Raw genomic sequence first — 25,085 nt, forward strand, 5'->3', positions numbered from 1 at the left:
GCCGCGCCCCGCCCCCACCAGGCCCTCGCCCTCCGCTGCGGCGCGCCGCGCTCCGCCCCCGCCGCGGCCAGCCCCACCACGCCCTCGCCCGCCGCCGCGCCCCGCTCTCGCCCCGCCTCCAGTCTCTGGTCCTGCCCCGCCCTCGTCCTGGTGCTCAGCTGGTTCGGCGCTCTGCCCCCCAGTGTCCAGGCCAGGCCCCCCCCGGCCGGCTTCTGCGGTCGCCATGACGGCGGCCGTGTTCTTCGGCTGCGCCTTCATTGCCTTCGGGCCTGCGCTCGCCCTCTATATCTTCACCATCTCCACCGAGCCGTTACGCATCATCTTTCTCATCGTTGGGTAAGGCGGTTGCGCCGGGAAACCCGGACCCGGGGCTCCCCTCCTCCGCCCGGGGTACCCGCTATCCTTGGCGCCCCACCAAACAGCTCGATCACGTTGGGCTTTAGAGCGGAGAATGGTTGGAAGTGGGAGAACTGAGACCCCTTTCCCTGGGACTTCTTGCCCTCCTCTGAGGGTCGGCGACCTCAGAAAGCAAGCTCACATCGTGAAGGAGCTCACACCGTGGGTCTCAGAAAACCCTGACGCTTGGCTCGGTAGTCTTTGCCTAGGGTCCGTGGGTGGGCGTTCGTCATACATTAAAACTGTATAAACAATTGTGGATAACTTCAAATATACATCTTTGATTTATTTTGGAGAGAGGGCGCCTCAGATTGAAACTGGCATCTCTAATCCCAAACTAGTTAAGAGCCCTTAAGCACCTGGGGATCAGGTGCTTTAAAACACACTCCTGCCCAACCCCTACCCGTGATCAACTGAATAGGAATATCTAGGGGGTGGGATTCGGACTACGCAGTTTATTTTAAGAGACCCAGGTTTTCCAGGTATGCGGCCAAAGGGTAGAAGCCTGTGAAAACTCCGCAGCACCTGTAGTACATCTCTTTGCAGGAGCTTGGTCAATACCGAACTCCGGTGGCGAATGTGATCATAATGCCAGTTTTCACCTGTCTGGCAGCTCTTACTGGAGCTTCCCCATGACCCTCTGTGCTGTTGAGTCTCACTTGGCATCAGGAGAAACCGCCAGGCCAGGCCAGTGAGTCCCACCTTTTCTGAATTTCTTCACCTCTCACACTGTATTGAAAGTACTGCTTCACAAGTGTCATTTAAAAACCAATATAGAGGGACTTCTTCCCCGGTGACTTAGACGGTAAAGCGTCCGCCTGCAGTGCGGGAGACCCAGGTTCAGTCCCTGGGTTGGGAAGATCCCCTGGAGAAGGAAATGGCAACCCACTCCAGTACTCCTGCCTGGAAAATTCCATGGACTGAGGAGTCTGGTGAGCTACAGTTCATGGGGTCGCAAAGAGTTGGACACGACTGAGCAACTTCACTTTCACTTTCACATAGAGGGACTTCACTGGTGGTCCGGTGGTTAAGAGCTCAGGGGACTCTGGTTCCATCCTGGGTGGGGAACTAAGATCCCACACGCCTGGTGGCCACAACTAAGACCCTGTGCGGCCAAGTGAAACAAAACAAAATACAATGGAGATTTGGGCAGAAGGTCTGTAAAGCTTGTTATAATCATTAAAGTCCACAGGAATGTTGTAAAAACCAGACCTGGGAAACTGATTTAGATCAGAGCACAGGCTTTCAACATCTGGATTTTAAACAATTGTTCTGTTAATAGAGACATAGACATTTTCCTGGAAAAAAGTATTTATACATCAGTGGACAAAACTTTGGGGGCTTCCCTGGTGGCTCAGAGGTTAAAGCGTCTGCCTGCAATGCGGGAGACCCAGGTTCGATCCCTGAGTCAGGAAGATCCCCTGGAGAAGGAAATGGCAACCCACTCCAGTGTTCTTGCCTGGAGAATCCCATGGAGGTAGGAGCCTGGTAGGCTACAGTCCATGGGATCCCAAAGAGTCGGACACGACTGAGGGACTTCACTTTCACTTTCCCTCTCCAGTAATCCCTTCCCAGTATTGCTGGGGGAGAGGGGAGCTAAGGGTATAGCTAGGAGGAGACTTTGCAGTCATTTACCCTTTGGCTTCCAGGCATTTGTCAGGTTCTCTCTGGAGGGAAGGCTTTTTATAGGGAGGAGGGACAAAGCTTTAATTAGGAAGCTTAATTAGCAAATAACGAAATTTCCAGCCAGACAGTCCTTGGCAAATAGTCTTCAGATGTACTTACAAAAAGAAGGATCACTGAAAAAAGTTATTTTTTACGAAAAATTTCAAATTCCTCTTGGACTGCATGTTTGTTTCACCAGGGAAACTGCACCTTGATTAAGAACAGTTGGACGTTTTCTGTCAGGAAATCTCTTTCTTCTCAAGCGGGGTTTTGTTTTGTTTTTTATTTTTATTTATTTATTTTATATGTAATTCTTTCAGCTGTAAGCAGTATCTCTTGGCTCTGTACATTTTATTTATTTTTAACTTTTTGCTTTGTTTTGGGCTGTAGCCAATTAATGTTGTGATAGATTAAGAACAAAGGACTCAGCCATATGGACGTATCCATTCTCCCCCAAACCACACTGCTATATTTAAAATAAATAACCAGAACCTGTGTATAGCACATGGAATCCTGCTCAGTGTTATATGGCAACCTGTACATTTTATTATTATTATTATTATTTTGGCCATGTAATATGTGGGATCTTATTCCCCAACCAAGAATTGAACCTGCTCTCCCTGCATTGGAAGCTCAGAGTCCTGACCACTGGATGACCAAGGAAGTCCCTTTTTCTTTCCTGCTTTTAAATCGTTTTTGATCCTGTTCACTTATAACTATTTTCCCTCCAATTTTCAGAGCTTTCTTCTGGTTGGTGTCTCTGCTGTTTTCTTCCCTCATTTGGTTCATGACCACAACCCTTATTGATAACAAAGATGAACCAAGAGAGAAATACCTGCTGATTTTTGGAGTGTTAATCTCAGTCCTTATCCAAGAAATGTTCCGGTTTGCATATTATAAACTTTTAAAGTAAGTTAAATGTTTGATTTACTCTTTTCCCCCCAGTGTTTTTTGAATTATTATTTAGTAGTTTGAAACATTAATATGTTGTATTTGAAGGTCCATGTCTTCCTACATAGTTCCAAGCCAGGGGATCGTACATTTTCAGCCTGAAAATATTGAGTATTTTAAGTTGTGGGCCCTTGTTCCTTCCTTCACTCATTCAAAAAATATGTCTTGAGAATTTACTTAATGCCATGCACTACTCTGGGTACTGGGGATACATCATGATTAAAAGACAGTCTCATGGTGGTACCTTATAGTGGAAAGAGACAACAGATGAATAAACAAGAAAATACATTGTATGTTATAAGATAAGTGCCATAGAGAAAAATAAGGTAGAGAAAGTCATTGAAACAATAAGTACAAAAACTGTTCCAAATCAGAATTTATATGTGCTTCTCTTTAACATCACCTAAAATAGATAATTCTTATGGCAGTTATGCTTGCTGTAATTTTGACTGTATTGGGGGAAACAAGTGTTCATTTTGTGATTAGATTTCATGTCTGTAATAGAAAAATACATTAAAAAAAAAAAGTGGGCATGAGTTCCCTTTCTAGGCCAGGAAGTAGGTCATCTGTAGGATCCATGAGGAGCTCACGTGAAACCACTGTTTGAAAGCACAGCTTGAACTTGGAACAGTATTTTCCGTCAGGCAGTCATGAGTTTGGCTTTGATTATATAGTAATGCTTAGTTAGTAGATGGATAAATGTGCTGTTTTTTCATTTCTGCAAATGAGTTAATTAAAGCACTTTATGAATTTCAAGGGTGCAACCAAGATAGAAAGGACCTCAGGAGCATCTCTTGTAATAGGCCTCTGATCCTTTGTTCCTGCCAAAATGCCAAGGCTTCTGTATTTTTTACTTGATGCTTTTAATAACAGATACTGAAATTTAATAATGAAGCAATTTAAACCACTAGTAGAAAACCAGGAAGCCATTGCTTAGAAGCAAAAGGAGTATCTTAGAAAAGGTTTAAAAATGAAAGTTCCATTAGTTCCTGGAAATATTAAAGAGCAACAAATAAAAATCAAAGATAACATTTCAGGTTCCATGGGAATTACAGTATCCTTACGAGATGGACATTCAGCTATGGTTGAATGTTTCTGGCATGCAGCAGTTAACTGCCATTCCAAAATTTAACTTTTCCTGTAGAATATATTAAGGTAATAAAGATTGGCCCTCTTTCTCACCTCTGCCATGCTCAGGCAAAAGCAGTCTCTGTCCCATGGTTGTCATCTTATCTCTTTCAAGACTGTGCGTTCCTCATTTTCTCACCTGGCCCTCAGAAGACACGGATGTGGCTTCCAAATCTTTTCCTGTCACTGTTCTTTTATGTCAGTGGACACACCCCTTTCTGGCAGTGCCTGGGGTTTACCTGTGCCCAGGACCCAGCACAGTGCTCCGCTGTGGTCAGAGTGGTTCAGAAAGCAGGGTCCTTCCCACCGTTGACAGGGCGCTGCTCTCTTAACTCAGCTTCCGATTGCACTGGACTTTCTTACTCCAACGTCACCATCCTTGGCTCACGTTGTTTTTGCGTTTTCTAATTTCAGTGGATTTTCACAGATCAGGTCCTGGCTTTGGTAATAACCCTTTAGGACCTGAGATTCTACAACCTCAGTTACCTGAATTGGCTAACTGAGTATCTGCTCTTCTTTACTGTTGTGTTTCTTCACGATTTCCACCTGGAAAGCAAAGTTTATTGGCTCTAACCCAAGGTTCCAAAAGACAAGCCCAACATGAGTTGCCTTTTTCTGGGGGCGGGGGCGGGGGGAGGGGGAAGGGGGGCAGCTATTGCTGTGCTGCTTGTGGGATCTTAGTTCCCTGACCAAGGATTGAACCTGCACCCTGGCAATGAAAGTGCGGCGTCCTAACCACTGGACTGCCAGGGAATTCCCCCCAGGTTGCCCTTTTTAATGAGGGCAGTGAGGACATAGGACCACATGTGGAAGGAAGTATTGCTGCCAGTCTGCAGGCTCTCAGGCCAGGAAATTCAGAGAAGCCTCCTTGGCCTTCTGGGGAAACCGTATTTGGTCCTCCAAAAGGACCTTTGGAGATTTGCAGATAATTAATAGGACAAATATGTATTAACGGGTGCCTTTGTTTGCCTTTACAAAATGCATCTGCAACAAACCTTTGGAATATGATAAAATATTTTCCTAGCACATTTTAAAAATGTTGGATGTTATATAGTTACATGTTAAAACAAGTTTGAGAATTATGTACTTTACTCATGACTAACATTTATATAGATACATTTAAGTATATATAGGCTTCACTAAATTAAATATAGGAACTTCAGTTTAATCAATATTTTAACTATCTCCACTGCCAAGGTAGATTTTGAACTTTTAAGTTTAAAGTACTGCCTCAATAAAATTTTTGCTAACTGAATTTGGTGCCAAGATTAAAATGTGGAGAGCTTGCACCAGTTAATTTGGAATTGAATCAAAGTATTTATTATTGTTTGTTGTTGTTTAGTCACTTCAGTAGTGTCCAGCTCTTTTGTAGCCCCATGGACTGTAGCCTTCAAGGCTTCTCTCTCCATGGAATTCTCAAGGCAAGAATACTGGAGTGTGTTGCCATTTCGTTCTCCAGGGTATCTTCCCAACCCAGGAATCAAACTTGCGTCTCCTGCATTGACAGGCAGACTCTTCACCACCGAGAGCCACCAGGGAAGCCGACTTATTGTAGTTTAATATGAATTTATTTCATGACTCAGGCCTTAGGAACAGTACTTCACTTTGAATGAATGAATTGTAACTTGCAGCCTAGCAGAGCATTGCACTGTGAGAAATTGACATGTGGCCACAAATGATAGTTTTTTCTACTTTAATTAGAAGAAAAAAAAAATCCAAGTTATGGTCCTACATATTGCCTAAAATATACACTAGAATTTTTTTGGCTTGGAGTGAAGCTTTTGTAGTTAAGTTGTCTGATAATGCTGATACCATAAAGATTTGGTAATTTAAAAAATCATTTATAGAAGAAGTAGTAAGATAATCATTGCTACAACTTTTTAAATGGCCTAAGTCTGTTTTTAAAAATTTCTAAAATAGTGTATTTACATGCATATTCTGTGGTACTTTCCCTCTCTTAACACACACATGTAGGGTGAATCAGAGCAAATAAGAAAGCTGGTATGATTTATCATATATTTTTCAAAGTTTATATTTAAAAAAATTGAGCTTTTTCTTTTTTGTTCTTAGAAACAATAATAAATGCAAACAAAGAATTTTCCATTTCAGTAAAATGGTCAAATTAAAATCACCGTCCCTCATGTCATCAGTTGTGTGCTGTGTCCATTAGGAACTCGGAAGCTGATGATGGTGCCTTTTACTTTTTCACTTCCTGATATTGGCTCTGAGAACTGTTGGTGCCTTAGACCTTTCCTTCCGCATAGAAGGAGGACGTTTACAAAACTTTTAACTTTATAGCTTTAATATATTTGTGATAGCAGCACTTTGTTATACTAAATATCAAAAATCTTTTATTCATTACTGAGCAATTTATATAAAACAGAAATCCTCCAAAATTTACTGATTCTATTATACCGTTATATCTGTTTGTTGATGGAGATTATTGCTCTTATGTAGGTCTGTAAGCATTCGTTAGCCTTTCAAAACACCCCTGTGATAGGTGAGTTTATGTTGGCTACTTGGGCATTTCAGGTGGTTACTGTTCCAGAGAAAGAAGATCACAGTCACATAAATTCTGGCTCATATCCCTGCTACCAAATGATGCTTCCAAATGGAGAGCACTGAAATGGCAAATTGTTTCTTTTCCTTGTTTTTTTTTTTTGGTCTTGTTGTATGGCATGTGGGATCTTGGTTCCCTGACCAGAGATCAAACCCGTGCCCCCTGTAATAGAAGTGTGGGGTCTTACTTAACCACTGGATCACCAGGGAAATTCCAAAGATCTTTTTCTTTATGCTTATTACTATTTTGATTGAATTCTGTGTTGCCTTATTTAATACACTAAATAATATATGTATAAGGCAAATATATATAAATATATATTTATATGTATGTGATGAGATAGGCTTACTGCAGTGAATATGCATACCTTGAAATTTAATTAACACAATAACCCAGAATATAAGTTCTGTGTTTTGGCTAATTTTCTACTCTTAAAGTTAACTTCACTCATTTTTGTTTCGGCACTTGTTGAAAAATCATTCTAAAATGTTTGGTTCCTTAGTTGCTTTAAAAAATATATTTTATGGTAAATATAATTTAAATATCCTTTGAGTCAGGAACATTGTTGCAGACTTTCTAACCAACAAGGGATAGTAATAGTGACGAGAGTGGAACTGACCTGGCCACAGTCCTGACACATTTTGGGGGGGGGGGGGGGGTGGGCAGGGCTCATGGTAAGTTTGCAGGTTGCCCACAACAGAAGCCCGGATACCATCACTCTGAAGATAATTTCTTACTGAGCAGTGGTTCTTTCAGGTATTCATTTATCTTCTTTTCTGAAGGTAGCATTTTATTCTCCCCTGAAGCCTGATTGGGGATATGAAAGAAATCTTTTAGAATCAGAAGACCATGTGATTAGGTATCCGTGTGAGAGTTCAGACCATCAGTGTGAATAGGGCTTAGAAGTAAGGAGAAGGACTTCCCTGGTGGTCTAGTGGTTAAGACCTGGCTTCTAGAAGTAATTAGCCTCCAACTAATAAAAATAATTGAAAAAAAAAAAAAAAGACCTGGCTTCTAGTGTGGGTGTGCAGGTTCGATCCCTGGGCAGGGATTTAAGATCCCACATGAAAGAGCCTCATAACAACAACAACAAGCAAACCTAAAAGTAGAAAGAGGTGGGATGAATGACTATCAGTCATTGGTAAAGATGGTGTTTTTGAGCAATTGTTGCCTAACTAGACTTTGAGGAGTGAATACCATTTAGGTTCTACAGAGTGAAAGGTAGAAGGGAGGGTGGCACAATAAGTCTAACCCAGGCAGAAATACAGCAAAGTACTAAGAAGGTAGAATTAAAGATACAATACTTTGGGAAGAGGAACAATTCAGAGTGGTAGATGCCATAGCATATTGAATTAAATACTTCCTAAGACAGACTGATTTCAAATAGGAAAAGGAGTACGTCAAGGCAGTGTACTGTCTACCCTGCTTATTTAACTTTATATGCAGAATACATCATGAGAAACACTGGGCTGGATGAAGCACAAGCTGGAATCAAGATTGCCGGGAGAAATATCAATAACCTCAGATATGCAGATAACACCACCCTTATGGCAGAAAGTGAAGAAGAACTAAAGAGCCTCTTGATGAAAGAGAAAGAAGAGAGTGAAAAAGTTGGCTTAAAGCTCAACATTCAGAAAACTAAGATCATGGCATCCGGTCCCATCACTTCATGGCAAATAGATGGGGAAACAGTGGCTGACTTTGTTTTTCTGGGCTCCAAAATCACTGCAGATGGTGATTGCCGCCATGAAATTAAAAGACGCTTGTTCCTTGGAAGAGAAGTTATGACCAACCTAGACAGCATATTAAAAAGCAGAGACGTTACTTTGTCCACAAAGCTCCATCTAGTCAAAGCTGTGGTTTTTCCAGTAGTCATGTAGGGCTGTGAGAGTTGGACTGTAAAGAAAGCTGAGTGCTGAAGAATTGATGCTTTTGAACTGTGGTGTTGGAGAAGACTCTTGAGAGTCCCTTGGACTGCAAGGAGATCCAACCAGTCCATCCGAAAGGAAATCAGTCCTGATGTTCTTAGGAAGAATTGATGTTGAAGCTGAAACTCCAATATTTTGGCCAGCTGATGCAAAGAACTGACTCATTTGAAAAGAGCCTGCTGCTGGGAAAGATTGAAGGCAGGAAGAGAAGGGGACGACAGAGGATGAGATGGTTGGATGGCATCACCGACTCAATGGACATGAGTTTGAGTAAACTCCTTGAGTTGGTGATGTTCAGGAAGGCCTGGTGTGCTTCAGTCCATGGGGTTATAAAGAGTCGGACATGACTGAACTGATACTGAAGCTTAGTCATGGTGGTGCTAGTGGTAAAGAATCACCTGCCAGTACAGGAGAAGAAGAGATGAGAGTTCAGTCTTTGAGTAGGGCAACCCACTCCAGTATTCTTGCCTGGAGAATCCTGGACAGAGGAGCCTGGCAGGCTACAGTACATAGGGTCGCACAGAGTCAGATATGACTGAAGTCACTTAACACATAAGATTAGTCATAAATATTGCTTTTTCCCCCCTTATTAAACCTAATCCTAATGGCTTGTTTACTTATATTATTTTTCCTATTCTTTGTGGATGTCAGATGAAAGGCAAAAGTTGGTTGGAAATTTTGGTTGATTTTAGTTAATTGAAGCTTTGTTGTGTTCATTTAAATGGATTTTAGATTTAGAGTATAATCTGATCGAAAACCTCGTTAAGTATCTAAATTTTAAGATACCTTATGTGTTTTTCTGATATACTACTTTGAAAAAATTATATATGTGTGTTTATTTTAGGAAAGCCAGTGAGGGTTTGAAGACTATAAACCCATATGAGGAAGCACCCTCTATGAGATTGTTGGCTTATGGTAAGTTAGAGCTGCCTAGTGTTGTGAAGATAAAAAAAATCAAACTTGACCTAAAAGCCATTTTTATCTTTTTTTTTTTTTTCCATTTTTATCTTTTATAGCTTTTTGGGTTTCTAGTAGTATTTTACTACTGCATTGGCCTATTGGTGTATATTTTTAAATTTTTATAGCTTTCTAGAGCCCTTTTATAAAGGAAAGTGATTGCAGATGACCCTTAACTGTGTGTCCATTAAATATTAACCATATTTGACAGTTAGGTTTTTTTAACATGTACACTCTCCAGTTAACAATTTCCAAGTGATGTTACTGTTACCCTCTCTGGGTTGATTCCATGAATTTGTACTGGGAAGACTCTTCATATTAATAGAGTTAATACCTTTTCATATTTTTCTTTCAGAATTATGGTTTAAAGGTTGGATCTAGGTTCCTAAATTGAGTCACCCAGCTTGACCGCGGGATCCATCTTTACAATGCAATCACCCCTCAAGCTCAGTTCCATCAAAATTAATTCTGTAGACTCTGTTATCATGAATTAAAGTCAGAGCTTTAATATCATATCCTTCTGTCTCACCTATCACTTCAGAGCCTTCCTGGATCTCTTTCTATCCTTTTTCATTTCTCTACTACATTTCACTGTCCATTCCCCCTCCTACCCCACCCCGACCCCGGTTTATCATTCTGCCAAGCACTTGCCTTTTTTGAGCCAACTTTCCACTGCTTCTCCAACAGCCTGTGCACCCTTTTTCCTTCAGCAAAATAGTGTTCCCTAGTCCTTGGGGATTTGATTTGAAGAGAAATCGTAGTGTGAATAAGGTTTAACAGTGTTTTTTTTCCTCTTTAGTTTCTGGCCTGGGCTTTGGAATCATGAGTGGCATATTTTCCTTTGTAAATACCCTGTCTGACTCCTTGGGACCAGGCACCGTGGGCATTCATGGAGACCCTCCCCAGTTTTTCCTAAATTCAGGTATGTGTCTGGTTTGAATGTTCAGGTCTATGATCATCATTAATGGAATTCCCTGGCTTAGGAATTCCAGTGAATGGAAATTTATGTTGTACCTTCTAAAGGCAAGGTACTGTTAGACACTGTGATGAAAGAGACCTAGGAAAGTAAGAATTACAGTTAGGCTATTATCGAATTTTAGAGTGGATTTAGCTTGTATGAAATTCATTTTTCTGTTACTATACAGACAATTTTGCTGTATGGTTGATATATTGTAAGTGAATTTTTATAGGCTACATGCTTTTTTGTTTTTTTTTCTAACAGCATTATTTTTATTATTTTTTAAATTTTATTTTTAATTGGAGGATACTTACTTTACAATATTGTGATGGTTTCTGCCATACTTCAACATGAAACTGCCACAGGCATACATGTGTCCCCTCCTTCTTAAACCTCTCTCCCACCTCCCTCCCCATCCCACCCTGCTGTGTTGTTCCAGAGTGGGTCCCCTGCATCATATAGCATGTCCCCACTGGCTATCTGTTTTACATATGATAGTATGTATGTTTCAGTGCTACTGTCTCAGGTCCTCCCACCCGCTCCCTCCCTGACTGTGACCCAAAGTCTCCCCTTTATGTCTGCACCTCTTTTGCTGTCCTGCAAATAGAATCATCAGTACCATCTTTCTAGATTCCACATATATGTGTTAATATACAACATTTATTATTATTATTTATTATTTATTTATCTTTCTGACTTACTTCACTCTATTTAAGAGGCTCTAGGTTCGTCAACCTTATTAGAACTGACTCAAATGTGTTCCTTTTTATAGCTGAGTAATATTCCATTGTGTATATGTACCACAACCTCTTTATCCTTTCACCTGTTGATGGACATCTAGATTGCGTCCATGTTCTAGCTATTGTAAGTAGTGCTGCAGTGAACATTGGGGTACATGTGTCTTTTTTAATTATGATTTCCCAGTAGTGGGATTTCTGGGTCGGTATGGTAGTTTTATTCCTAGTTTTCTAAGGAATCTCCATATTGTTCTCCATAGTGGCCCTATCAATTTGCATTCCCACCAACAGTGCAAGAAGCTTCCCTTTTCTCCGCACCCTCTCCAGCATTAATTGTTTGTAGACATTTTGATGATGACTGTTCTGACCGGTGTGAGATGATACCTTATTGTAGTTTTGATTTGCATTTCTCTAATAACGAGTGATGTTGAGCATCTTTTCACGTGTTTATTAGCCATCTCTTTGTCTTCTTTGGAGAAATGTTTGTTTAGGTCTCTGCCCAACTTTTTGATTGGGTTGTTCTTCTCATTTGGGAACTCATTTGGGTATGAGTTGCACGAGCTGCTTGTATATTTGGAAGATTAATCTTTTGTCAGTTGTTTCATTTGCTATTATTTGCTCCTATTCTGAGAGTTTTCTTTTCACCTTGCTTGTTTCCTTCATTGTTCAAAAACTTAATTAGGTCCCATTTGTTTATTTTTGCTTTTATTTCCATTACTTTAGGAGATCAGTCATAGAGGATCTTGCTGTGATTTAGGTCAAAGTGTTCTGCCTATGTTTTTTGTTATTATTAGTTTTTATTTATTGTCAGTGTAAGGACTAATCTTTAGTCTGTCATCTTGGCCGCTTTTGGGGATGGAGAGTATAATTTAATCTTGAAATTGAGAGGAAGGAAAACAGTTCTTATTTAATATGAGGTAATGTCACATCTAAAAAATGTGTGTAACATATTTAAAATTGTAACTATAACAACCCATCTTCCTTGTTCCTTAAGAACGGGGACATCAGCAGGAACTTAGAGTCCCTTGCTCCTCCCCACTCCCCCCCCACAGGAAACCATTGTCCTGATTTTGTGGTGTTCAGTCCCTGGGTTAGCCAGGTCTGAAAGTTAGGTTTTTAACATGTGTAGATGTTTTACTTTGAGGCTAAAACCTGGAAGTTTTACCTTCTTGTGTGTATCTGAAAAAATATATTTAGTTTTCTTGCTTTTGAACATTTAAAAATAAACTGTAGTGTATTAAAAAAAAAAAAAAAGATGAGTTCACCTTTATCCAAAATGCCTGTAAAAAAGCCAACGTATTTCGAACTGCTTTTTCATCCACCAGATGAATATTGTCCCTGTGATACAATGATCACATGTTTGATAGTTGGTAGCATACATCATTAGTATAGTGTCTCTCCTGAATTACACAAGAATCTTTCAAAAAATAGTTTTCTAAAATGCCACTGTATTTTTTTTGTCTTCATAAAGCTATACCATTGAAATAAGGGACCCCATGCACAGATTCTTTTAATTAAATCATCTTTAATTTAACATCTTTACAAAAGTAATTTGTCTTCAAGGAGCTTATCATTTTGTAGGGGAAATAAGACCCTCCCCCCCCCCCCCCCCCCAGCAAAGTGAATAATCTTGTCAAGGCAGTTTGAAGTAATAACAGTAAAGATATAAGATGAAAGTCTTAGTTGCTCAGTGGCGCTGGACTCTTTGCAACCGCATGGACTGTAGCCCGGCAGGCTCCTTTGTCCACAGAATCTCCCAGGCAAGAATACTGGAGTGGGTTGCCATTTCCTTCTCCAGGATAAGATGAGGTATAACTGAATTTAAAAAAATTTCTGCAATATAAATGTGAGAGATATCCTGCATGTAATAGTGATCCTCTAACCCAGTGGACTCTTGTTTATCATTTTGGTTCAGCCCTTGTTATCTCCTGTCTAGATTACTACCATTAACCCCCAGCTGGTTAGTCTTTCCTCAATACACTTTCTATGGGTATCCATCCTTCATACTGTCCCCAAAGAAATACTCCCTGTGTAAAACTAGGTAAGGGCTTTTCAAGGCCTACAGGATAAAGTCAAGGCCCTTCACATCTGGCTGCGAGTTAGAGGAAGGGAAAGGATGTTAGCGGATTGGGTCATACTGATATAGTCGTGCCTCCAGCAGAGCAAATTATCTTCCTTTTAAACATCCCATAACTAGAATATTTCTGACAATTTTAAAAAATGATCATAATAAGCAGTCTTAGTATTTTTTTAGAACAACTATAATATAGACAGCTAAAATCTGTTAGCATCCAATATAAATTAATAAAACATAGCCAAGAGGGGGTGCTACAGTTTTCTGTATTTTCCTAAATCAGTGTATTTTACTGCTACATAAGCAGTTTTCTTTTTTGCTTCTCGAGTAGCAGTGTCCTAATGAAATTTATTTTTCTACCAGCTTCTGTCACTAGATGGCGCTAATTCCCTTTAGAGAGCTAGGCTATTTTCATTAAGATTGACTTAAAATGATTGTTTTAAAAGAAAGTAAAAAATGTGCTAGCAATTTGGTGATAGTATTTGTGACTTCTGTAAATTCAAGGAAAAAAGTGTTCTAATATCTTTAGCTAAGGATGGCAGGCTGACCATGCTATGGATGTGTACCTATAGAGTCAGGAATACCTGTTACTTTATCATGTGCTAGAGTTTATTTGTTATAACATCATTCTTTGGAGCATAAACTTTGAATTATGCATTTAAGAAATTACTTATATGTTTAAGTGCATATATACTCATGCATTTTTAAAAATATAATCTCAAATTTGCATTTATTTGTATTTATTGTGTATATTATTTACTGCTGTTACCATGTATTTAAGCATGAGATCATTTAAAATCTTTCATGTAGTTTCAGTTCAGTTGCTCAGTCATGTCCAACTCTTTGCAACCCCATAGACTGCAGCACACCAGGCCTCCCAGTCCATCACCAACTCCCGGAGTTTACTCAAACTCATATCCATTGAGTCGGTGATGCCTTCTAACCATTTCATCCTCTGTTGTCCCCTTCTCCTCTTGCCTTCAGTCTTTCCCAGCATCAGGGTCTTCTCCACTGAGTCAGTTCTTTGCATCAGGTGGCCAAAATATTGGAGTTTCAGCTTCAGCATCAGTCCTTCCAATGATTATTCAGGACCGATTTCCTTTAGGATGGATTGGTTGGATCTCCTTGCAGTCCACGGGACTCTCAAGAGTCTTCTACAACACCACAGTTCAAAAGCATCAATTCTTCGGAGCTCAACTTTCTTTGTGGTCCAACTCTCACATTCATACATGACTACTGGAAAAACCATAGCCTTGTCTAGACATACCTTCATTGGCAAAGTAATGTTTCTGCTTTTTAATATGCTGTCTAGGTTGGTCATAACTTTTCTTCCAAGGAGTAAGCATCTTTTAATTTCATGGCTGCAGTCACCATCTGCAGTGATTTTGGAGCCCCCAAAAATAAAGTCTGTCACTGTTTCCACTGTTTCCCCATCTATTTGCCATGAAGTGATGGGACCAGATGCCATGATCTTAGTTTTCTGAATGTTGAGCTTTAGGCCAACTTTTCACTCTCCTCTTTCACTTTCATCAAGAGGCTCTTTATCATACTCCATTACAAATGGCTAATTAATAACCAGAATAAAAAGGAATATGAGATCTAATTAGTATATCTGTTAGCACAAGTTATACACTATATGATATCTGTATGTACATAGGTTTTCATGTAGCAAGTAAGCATAGTTTATAAATTAAATGTATTATACATTAATTCTTTTTGTTTGTAGTTGTGTAGCAGGCTAACATTAACTTTTATTAGAATCATTACCATTTCTTTGAAATTCTGTATAGAGGCAAGGTATGGGAATTGAGTCTTAAGTTCAAGTCATATCCTGGCTCATTTGTTTAGTATTTTAGGCAAGTTCATTTGATCATTTAATCTCTCATTCCATAAATAATTAAGTATTTTTATTCAACAGCCCAGTCAGTGTCTATACTTTCCATTCATGAAATATATATTTTCCCACATGAGTGGGGAACAACTGGTTATAACAAAGTATGATAAATACTGTGATGAGGAAGAGTCATGAATGCATAGAAAAGCTCTCACCCACTCATTGTATCACTACTTCTCCTTTGTAATACTTAGCATATTTGTAATTAGCTGGTCAACTGGGTAGTTGTTTCTTTCTCCGCAACTGGATGCTCAGCCATAAAAGGGCAAAGACTTTCTGTCTTGTTTCCTGCAGTATCCCCAGCATTTTGTGGAGTTCTTTGTTTCTAGATGAACTCATAAATATTTTTTTTAAAAAAAAAGGAAAGGTAGGCATTGCTTATGGAGGAAGTGCTATCCGAGTAGAAAGTTAAAAGATGAATAGTAGGTAGGCTGGAAGAGCAAGGTGGTTGTCAGGAAAGAACGTTCCAGGTAGAGGGAAGCAGGCTTCCTAGTAGTCCTGGAGGTAAGAAAGACATTGTTCACGGGGACAGAAGTACTAGACTTCTGTCCAACCCTCAATTTCCTCATCTTTCATCAGGGGCAAAAATAATACCTAGCTCTGGGTTGTAAAGAATTAAATGAAATTAGAGAGTATATATTTAAGTGCTTTATAAACTGTAAAATGGCCTAAGGGTAGAGAATTTGGTTCTTGAAATGAAGCATAGCATTTAGATAAAGGATAATTTCTCTGATTTTTGTGGTATCTGGGTTCATCACTCTGAATCGCCTCCCTTATGATTTAGAAGAAAAATCTATTTATTACTCAGTAAGAATATCTGATGTTTTATTTTTAAAACTTCCCTAAGCCATTTCATTTACGTTATATTTTCTTGGCAGTGCTTTTGTCTAGGTAATGTTTTCAACTTTTTAGCCACTAAACCTTTTATTTGGAGAAGTCAATACGGGTCAGATCGCATGTGAAGTATCACGTTCAGTTCTTTTTAATTTCTTTAGAGTAATTATATTTGCTTATTTTTGGTTGTGCTGGGTCATCGTTCCTGAACATGGGCTTTCTCTAGTAGTGGCGAGTGGAGGCTACTCTAATTGTGGTGTGTGAGCTTCTCATGCAGTGACTTCTCTGGTTGCAGAGCACCAGCTTCAGTGGTTAGGGCTCAGTAGTTGTGGCACATGGGCTTAGTTGCCCCACTCAGCGTGTGTCATATTTCCGGACCAGGGATTGAACCTGTGTGTCCTACATTGGCGGCAGATGCTCAACCACTGGACCACCAGGGAAGTCCTTGTGTTCAGTTCTGAGCATTGTGATTTAACAGGAATCCTTAAACACTAAAGTTGGTATAGAAGAACATCATTCGTATGGTGAAAAATCTAGAAGCTATACGATTGAAGGGCAGAGGAATATTGAGCTTAAAGAAAAATGAAAGTAAGGGGAATGTGGGAGATTCCATTTTTGTCCAAATTTGTCATTCTGTTGTAGTAGAATTATACATCCACAGCCTTCCACTGCCTTATGATGACTGGAATATACTTGCCTGCCCCTGACTTTGACCTCAGTCCTGTGACACGAATTGGCCAAATGGTGAATGTGAGTCACTAACTGGATATAAGTCAGTGACTTAAAAAGCATTTGCGTGGTTGGTTCTGCCCTCTTCGGATCTGATCATGGACCAGAGAACATGCCCCGTAGTTAATGCCCCCTTAGCCTGGACCACAGAATGAGCATGTTTGAGCAGACCTGGGCCCAGCCTGCAGTGACAAGCCAAACCCAGCTGTACCAGCAGCAGAGCTGTCCAGCTGAGTCCAGGCTCACTTGATCAGCCAAAGCAGTCATCCTCTAGACCAGTGAGCATGAGAATAAATCTTTGTTGTTAAAACCCAGTGAGTTTTTTTTTATTCATTTCACTTTTTTCCCCCACAGTATTTTAAGTATAATCTCTATAACGTGGCAGTTTGTTAAATGTTTAGACTTTTAAGTGAAAGCACTTTGTGTGCAAAACTCTCTCTAATAACTACCAATTCCAAAGTGGTAGAGGAACTATTACATTATTAACAATACAGAGAAAATAAGCGACTATAAAGCTTAGTCTGCAATTCTTTTTCTTTTCTGAATTTGTTAGTCTTAATTTCTTATAATAAATGATCCCAACCATCTCTGCTTGTGACGCAAGGATACTTCATATACTGTCATTGGCTTTGTCACCAAAGATGTATTTTCATTCTATGCTTTCTTTACATCAGTAGTGTAATAGTCTTTCCTTCAAGTTGCTCAAATAACTGAAAATGTTAAGGTTATACTTTGTAAATTTCCTCTCCCCGAACCTTGGCCTGTTATAGGCTCTAGTAGCCTGTGATACATTATCAAGTATGCGGAGCCCAGGTGGCCATCTTTAGGCAGAGCGCAGACAGGCAGTTCAGTGAATTGTGTCAGAGAGTGGCTGAAAGAATGCTACAGGCTGGGGCTCTCACACGTGTGTTCCAGGTGGCCTTCTGAGACACTAACGTTTCCTTACTCCCGTGGCTGGGTGAAGAGCCCCTGCTGACCCCTTTGCAGCTCAGGCAGCCTGAGGCCTTGTGCTTCTCTCTCTCCAGGCCTCCTGTCATCTTTTATTTATTTATTTGGCTGTGTCTGGTCTGAGTTGTGGCAGGTGGGATCTTCAGTCTTCATTGCAGCATGCCAGGATCTTTATAGTGGGCAGCATGTGGGATCTAGTTCCCTGACCAGGGATCGAACCTTGGCCCATCGCATTGGGAATCTTAGCCACTGGGCCACCAGAGAAGTCTGAGGCCTGTGTCATCCTTGGTCCTTATTTTTTTTATCTAGTACTGCCTTTAACATTTGGTGGTGGGTTTTTTTTTGTGTGTGTGTGTTTACTGTCTTTTTCTTTAGTGAATCTTACAGAGTTGTTTTTCATAGCCATGATGAGCAGGATGCTACCCTATAAAGATGATATACATTGGGAAAAATTAGTATTTTTTAATATCATTCAGCATAGTATCTTCCTTCATTTAGTCCTATAGGAATATTAATTTACCCGTGACATCCCATATTAATAATTTGCGAGGAGAAAACAAAAATCCTGTCTTCAGCTTTATTGATGAGCCTGGCTTTCCTCAGCAACCTCAACTGATCCTCTGCAGCTCCATGGCTGGGCCCCTGGCATTTACTGACCTGCTCTGTGCTCACATCTCACCAAGGATGCTCATCACCAGTGAAACTGCTTGTTACCAGTTCACTCTTCTCCCTCCCCTCTGCCCTGCTAGAGAGAATCACCGTGTTCCCCTCAGGGTTGGTGCATGGCTCAGTTTCTGAGGGTATCATTCACATTGCAGCACATCTCATTGGTGTTATCTGAGGTTTTCCAATACTATTCCTGGAACAGTTTGCCCAAACCACTTTTCTTACATGCATAGATGTTTGGAAATCTTCATGGTTCTTTTAAGGGATTAATCAAGCTTGAGGTTTATTTTAAGGGATGGAGCTATCAGATTTTACCATCTTTTTCATTCTCAAGTTCTTGGCCAAACATTTACTTGAATATTTTCATTTACAAAGATCTTCTTGAAGGTTTCTATCTTGAGATTGAAGTGCCTTGTTTCAAATGGTAGGCTGTTTTTCCATTTCTCAGGGGACTTTCTCCTTACATTCACTGAAACGATGATTTACAATACCCCGGACCTACCAGCATTTCTGGAGCGCAGAAGACAGAGGGACAGCATCTTTAGGGTGGGGTACCTCTATGGTTTCCCTCATCTCAGCTGAAGCACTTCTATCCTTCCTGTTGCTCAGGCCCAAGAGCTTGGAGTAATCCTGATTCTCCTGTTTTTTTCGTTAAGTCACATCTAATCCCAACTGCAAGTGTTACCTCTAGCTGCCATTTAAATCTCCATCCAGGTTCTTATGGGCGTGGTTTTGCTTTAGATATGGCTTTAGAAGTGGAAGTTTGAGAGCTGGTTTGGAGCAAACATTTTAAGAAAAGATAAACCTGATGGGTAAGGTAAACCTGCAACCATTCCAGGACAGTATCAGACGTGGGAAGGTCCTGGTTAATTTCATAAAGTCAGTGAAGCAGTCATACAAAGCATTTTTTAAATTTATTTTTAATCGAAGGATAATTGGTTTACAACATGTAAAGTATTAATAAGAGAACCCTGAGAGCCCACACACACTGAATTAGGAACTTTACCCAAGGTTCCTGTGAGCACTACCATACACCCTGCGTGCCCAGTGGCAGCTCTGGCCAGTGAGTTTGGCGTAGTTTCTTATGCAGCATTTTTGTGACAATAGTTGAGCTATAACAGGGAATTTCAAGTATTTTTAATGTGCCACATATGGAAAAAAAAGAGTTGACTTTTGGTTCTTCAAAGAGCCTTCCTAGTCTTAATAAGCAAGAGCTGGTAAAAGGTTTCTCAACCTTGTTACTCTTGGCCTTTGGAGTTCCTTGTTGGGGGGAGGGGCGGGGGGGCTGTCTTGTGTATTGTAGGATGTTCAACAGCATCCCTGGCTTCTATTTACTAGAAGCCAGAAGTACCCCACCCGCAGTGTGGTAACCAAAAATGTCTACAGACATGGACAGGTGACCTCTGGGAGCAAGATCACCCCACTTGAGCCTCACCAAATTAAAAGGCCAGATTTGGGTTCGGTTTGAGAAGGGACTTTCCCACAGTGACTGCTGTGATGAAATAAGCTCCTAAACTGGGAGTAATTGGAAGTGGACCCTGTGTGGGATCTGCTTTTTCATTGCACAGGGGACTGAATCAGGCAGCATCTAAGGGGCTTCCCAGCACTGACTCTCCACACTGATTGGAGAAGAGAATTTCATCTTTTGTCACCATCTGCTCTGGGGCTCGTCAGCATAACATCGTTTCCTTGGCAGTCTGTTCAGCTCATGAATGTCCTTCAGGAGCATTTTCATAAATCTGAAATGATATTTCTTAGTGTTATATTTGTTTATATTCAGATTGCTTTCAGGACAGTTTCTTTTTGATCTGGTTGGTATTAAGGGTTAGTGCTATGTCTTTCTTATGGCTATATGAGATGGCGTTCAAAATGTCTTATTTTAATCTGGGAGAATGTTACCTGGTTAGTAATAAATGTATGTCTATATTACAATAAACTAGATGACAGAATTCTGTTACAGTTTTTAAAGCAAAAATGTAAAGTTAAATCCTTATTACAGGAAAAGCATTTTCAAAAGCACTAGTTGCATTCTGGGGCCTGACTTGGGCTAGGTCACTGGATAACTCTCTAGGATCTTGCAAGTTTCTGCAACCAGGAGGGAAAGAGGAGAGGCTGTCACTTTGCAGGACCTTGATGCCCCAGACCCTTCTCTTCCTGGGAAAGCAAAATCAGGAGCCGTTTGGTAATCGCATCCTGGCTCTGGGCAGCTGAGTTTGAGCCTTGGCTTTGGGAAGCCCTCCTCTGCCTGTTGTTGCCACCACCCAGCAGCAGCAGCCCGTGGCACTCTCTAGCCTGGTTATAGACATTCTCTGAAGTTGGCAGGGGAAGCCGGGCAGCGGTTTCCATGCTGGCTGGACTCAGAATCAGTAGCTATATTAGGCCATTGTCTGTAAGGACAGAAAAGTAGATACTGGGAATGAGGGAGGGAGGGACAAGCGTGAAAATGAAGATAGTTATGAGTTTGTGTGCTGAAACGCTTGGGATGTGCTCAGCAAGGATTGATGAACCAAACAGTAAATGTAGCCTCTTAGAGATAACACTGAAACCTTTTCTTTAGAAATAGGTTGGATTGAATCATTCTCTACCAAGAGAATGTGTAAAAGATTACTAGAAGAAGAAGTCCATTCATTTCAGTTCAGTTCAGTCGCTTAGTCGTGTCCGACTCTTTGCGACCCCATGAACCACAGCACGCCAGGCCTCCCTGTCCATCACCAACTCCCAGAATCCATCCAAACTCATGTCCATCAAGTTGATGATGCCATCCAACCATCTCATCCTCTGTCATCCCCTTATCTTCCCCTCAATCTTCCCCAGCATCAGGGTCTTTTCAAATGAGTCAGCTCTTCACATCAGGTGGGCAAAGTATTAGAGTTTCAGCTTCAACATCAGTCCTTCCAATGAACACCCAGGACTGATCTCTTTTGGGATGGACTGGTTGGATCTCCTTGCAGTCCAAGGGACTCTTGGTTTTCTGAATCTTAGTTTTCTGAATGTTGAGCTTTAAGCCAACTTTTTCACTCTCCTCTTTCACTTTGATCAAGAGGCTCTTTAGTTCTTCTTCGTTTTCTGCCCTAAGGGTGATGTCATCTGCGTATCTGAGGTTACTGATATTTCTCCTGGCAATCTTGATTCCAGCTTGCGCTTCATCCAGTCCAGCATTTCTAATGAGGTATCCTGCATATAAGTTAAATAAGCAGGATGACAGTATACAGCCTTGATGTACTCCTTTCCCGATTTGAAACTAGTGCTAGCTAAATAAATAAGCAGTCAAATAGGAATACACAGTGTTTTACTAAATGTCTGAGAGATCCTGTTTAGGTATTGTGTTAAAACATAGTAAACTGAAAAGGTGGGCTTCTTTTCTGAAAAGGAGGTTCCTTGGGACTGTGTTTTGTTCTCTGGGATAGCCCTATTGCCTGGCCATATGCTTAGTCGCTCAGTCATGTCTGGCTCTGTGACCCTGTGGACTGTAGCCCTCCAGGCTCCTCTGTCCATGGGATTCTCCAGGCAAGAATACTGGAGTGGTTGCCATTCCTTCCTCCAGGGGGGTCTTCCCAGCCCAGGGATCGAACCTAGGTCTCCTGCATTGCAAGCAGATTCTTTACCATTTGAGTCACCAGGGAAGCCTGGCCCATAGTGGGTGATAATAAGTCTTTGTATGGATTAATAAAAGAGGAGGAAAGAAAGTAAATGTAAGAGTAATAATCTAGTGTCAGATGAAGAAGAAATCTACAGGAGTGAACGAGTGAATATTTGAAATGTTTTATTTATTTATTTTTGGCTGTGCTGGGTCTGTTGCTGTGTTTGGGCTTTCTCTAGTTGCAGCGAACGGGGGTGACTGGGCGCTGCTCTTCCTGGGCGCTCAGGCTTCTCGTGGTGGCCACTCTTGTTTCAGAGTGCGGGCTTTAGAGTGCACAGACTTCAGTAGCTGCCACGCATCAACTTAGTTGCTCCACGGCATGTGGAATCTTCCTGGACCAGGGATCAAACACATGTCCCCTGCATTGGCAGGCAGGTTCTTTACCACTGGACCACCGAGACAGTCTGAGAATACATTTTAAAACATAGTCAGGTACCCAGGAAGCTTGGATACGTGTGATAATTGCTTGTTGCTTTGCTTCACTTTCCAACCTGTTAGTGCAACTCACTAAATTGAAGGTCCTGGCTTAAATTCATCTTTGAATCTAGACACCATAGCACATAGTAGTTGTCATTTATTGAAAAACTGCAGTTTGCAAAGTACTGATCTTCTCTACACGACAACCAAGGGCGTTATTTGCAATTTAGAAATAAAGGAAACAAGCTCAGAGGAGTTAGATAGCATGCCTGAAGGCACACTGTGGAACCAGGATTCCAGCTGAGGACTGTGTGACTCTAGAGCCCATAGGCATCATCTCATGTCAGACTCTTTAGGTGCTCAGTAAATGTGTGTGGAGTGTAAAAAAAACGAGTAGATATCAGGATGAATTCATTAAGGGGATGGCATTGAGCTAGGTGTTAAATAAAAGTAAGATTTGGATGGGGTGAAAAGGGCGGGGTGGTGGTAAGGAGTAGAGGATTCAGGCAAAAGGGACAGTCAATTAAAAAAATGAAAACAGAGACGCATAGACAGAGTATAAGTAGGAGTTCTGGTTTCCTACCAAGTAGGATGTCTTTAACAATGAGTAGAGGATAGTAGTTTGGGTCTAGGTTGCAGAGGGCCTTGGATGCTAACCTAAGATGCTTGGACTTTACTTTAGAGACAGAGTCAGTCCATCAGAGAGAATTTTTATCAGGAAAGAGCCTTGCATACAGAAATACCCACCTAGAATTTAGAAGAAAGTTCAAGGCTAGTGATTTCCCCTGAGAATGATTGTCTGAAACAGAGTAATGCTCTTTTAGATGAGAATGAACTAAAAAGTCCGTAAGTAAGAGCATTTTCCAAGTATCTGAACTCTAAGACTTGACCGTAGGAGGATGATTGGCTGGTTTCAATATTCATGGTAATGCATAGAGGAAAGGGCAAATAGAGCTGTCGAACAAAAGGTAATGCAGGAGGCTGCAAATAAGAAGAATGTTTTGGAGTCTTAAGAACTGCAAGTTGGAAGACCCAGATTTGTAGTCTTACAAGAATGGGTAGTCTTGAAAGAAAGTTCCACGGAAGAGATAGAGTCAGGGCCTTATAAAGACAAAAGGCTATGAGGTTGTTAAAAGTTGCCTGGTAAGAATTGTGATCGACATAAGTCAGAAAATATTTGTCCTTAAGGAATCACATGTTGTTTTAGGGTAATGGTCCATTAAGTGGGTAGACTCTCATGAGTTATTTTAGGGTAAGGGTTTAAGAAGTGTCTTGAGTTTCTGGCAGGTTTATGACTTCATCAGGTAAAAATATCAGATTCCATCTCAGCTAAGCTATTCCTAGGTCACACTTCCTTAATGGCCTCCCGGCTCTATTTAGAGAGTTCTATTAACAATACTGACTCCATTTTGATCTTTCTTTCACATAGCTGATGAACAGATGACACATTAGTGGTGTAATTGCTTTCTCTTGACACTTGATTGACATGTAGGCTTTAGAAAAGCCTTAGAGTGTGAACATCTGTGTCTGTGAATCACAGTTTCTACTCTGGTCTTTTCTGACATAACATGGACTACTGGGTGTTTTCAGTTGTCTGAACTCTATACACTGTCACACAACTAGGCATCTATCTTCAGGGAAACTGCCCTTTCAAGGATCATCAGTGGGATTAAAATAAATCATTTTCGTTTAGTCTGCTATTGTTCCAAAGTTTTTTTTTTTTTAATCCCCCTTCTCCTATAAAGTATTTATCATTATTTGCTGAAACACTGTCACTAGATGTAACAAATTGCTTTCCTCCAACCTCAACAGTTATGTCTCTGTAATAATTTGCTTTTTGCCTTTGTATAACTGAAATATGGGCATTTTCTCACAATATGCTTTTCCCCCACTCAACATTATTTTCTAGAGACCATTTATATTATAGAACATGTAAATATTCCATTGTGTAAATACACCACAGTTTATTCATTCTGGTAATGATGGACATATTTTGTTATTACAAATGCTCAAAGGCTAGTGGTCTGTTGATTCAAATACTAACTGCTGGGACTTCCCTGGTGGTCCAGTGGCTAAGAATCACCGCTCCCAATGCAGGGGGCCCTGGTTCTATTCCTGGTCAGGGAACTAGATCCTGCATGCCACACTAAGACTCATTGCAGCCAAATAAGTAAGTTAAATTAAATTAAAAAAAGAAAAACACCTGACTAATTGTTTCAGAATATTGCTTCAGAGTCAGCCCTCCATATCTTTGGGTTTTGCATTCAGATTTAACCAAAAACAGATCAAAAATGTTCAGGAAAGGGAAATTCCATAAAATTCCCCAAAGCAAAGCTTGTATTTGCCTGACTTGGTAACTATTTACATAGAATTTACACTATGTTTACGACTGTTTTCACAGCATTTGCATTATATTAGGTATTGTAGGTAATCTAGAGATAATTTAAGGTAAACAGTGGAGGTGGAGGGTGTGCCGTGTGCGTTAGTCACTGAGTCGCGTCCAATTCATTGTGACATTATGGTTGTGTTCCACCAGGCTCCTCTGTCCATGGGATTCTCCAGGCAAGAATACTGGAGTGGGTTGCCATGTCCTTCTCCAGGGG

At 40.6% G+C, this 25,085-nt stretch overlaps 1 protein-coding gene across 3 annotated transcripts in view; it reads left to right on the forward strand.

Annotated features, from left to right (window-relative positions):
• APH1B (aph-1 homolog B, gamma-secretase subunit) overlaps window positions 1-25,085 on the forward strand; it is a 53,999-nt gene that overhangs the window by 10,000 nt on the left and 18,914 nt on the right. The window contains exons 3-6 of one of the 3 annotated variants that reach the window (XM_061157319.1): window positions 183-336; window positions 2,800-2,970; window positions 9,473-9,543; window positions 10,385-10,507. In XM_061157319.1, the coding sequence (XP_061013302.1) occupies window positions 224-336; window positions 2,800-2,970; window positions 9,473-9,543; window positions 10,385-10,507 (478 nt within the window). In that variant the 5' untranslated portion in view covers window positions 183-223. Of the gene's footprint in view, window positions 1-182; window positions 337-922; window positions 1,088-2,799; window positions 2,971-9,472; window positions 9,544-10,384; window positions 10,508-25,085 lie in introns of those variants that run through there. The other 2 variants (XM_061157320.1, XM_061157321.1) reach the window with 2 other exon arrangements.

The sequence above is a fragment of the Dama dama genome, chromosome 12, assembly GCF_033118175.1.
Source record: "Dama dama isolate Ldn47 chromosome 12, ASM3311817v1, whole genome shotgun sequence".
NCBI lineage: Eukaryota > Metazoa > Chordata > Mammalia > Artiodactyla > Cervidae > Dama > Dama dama.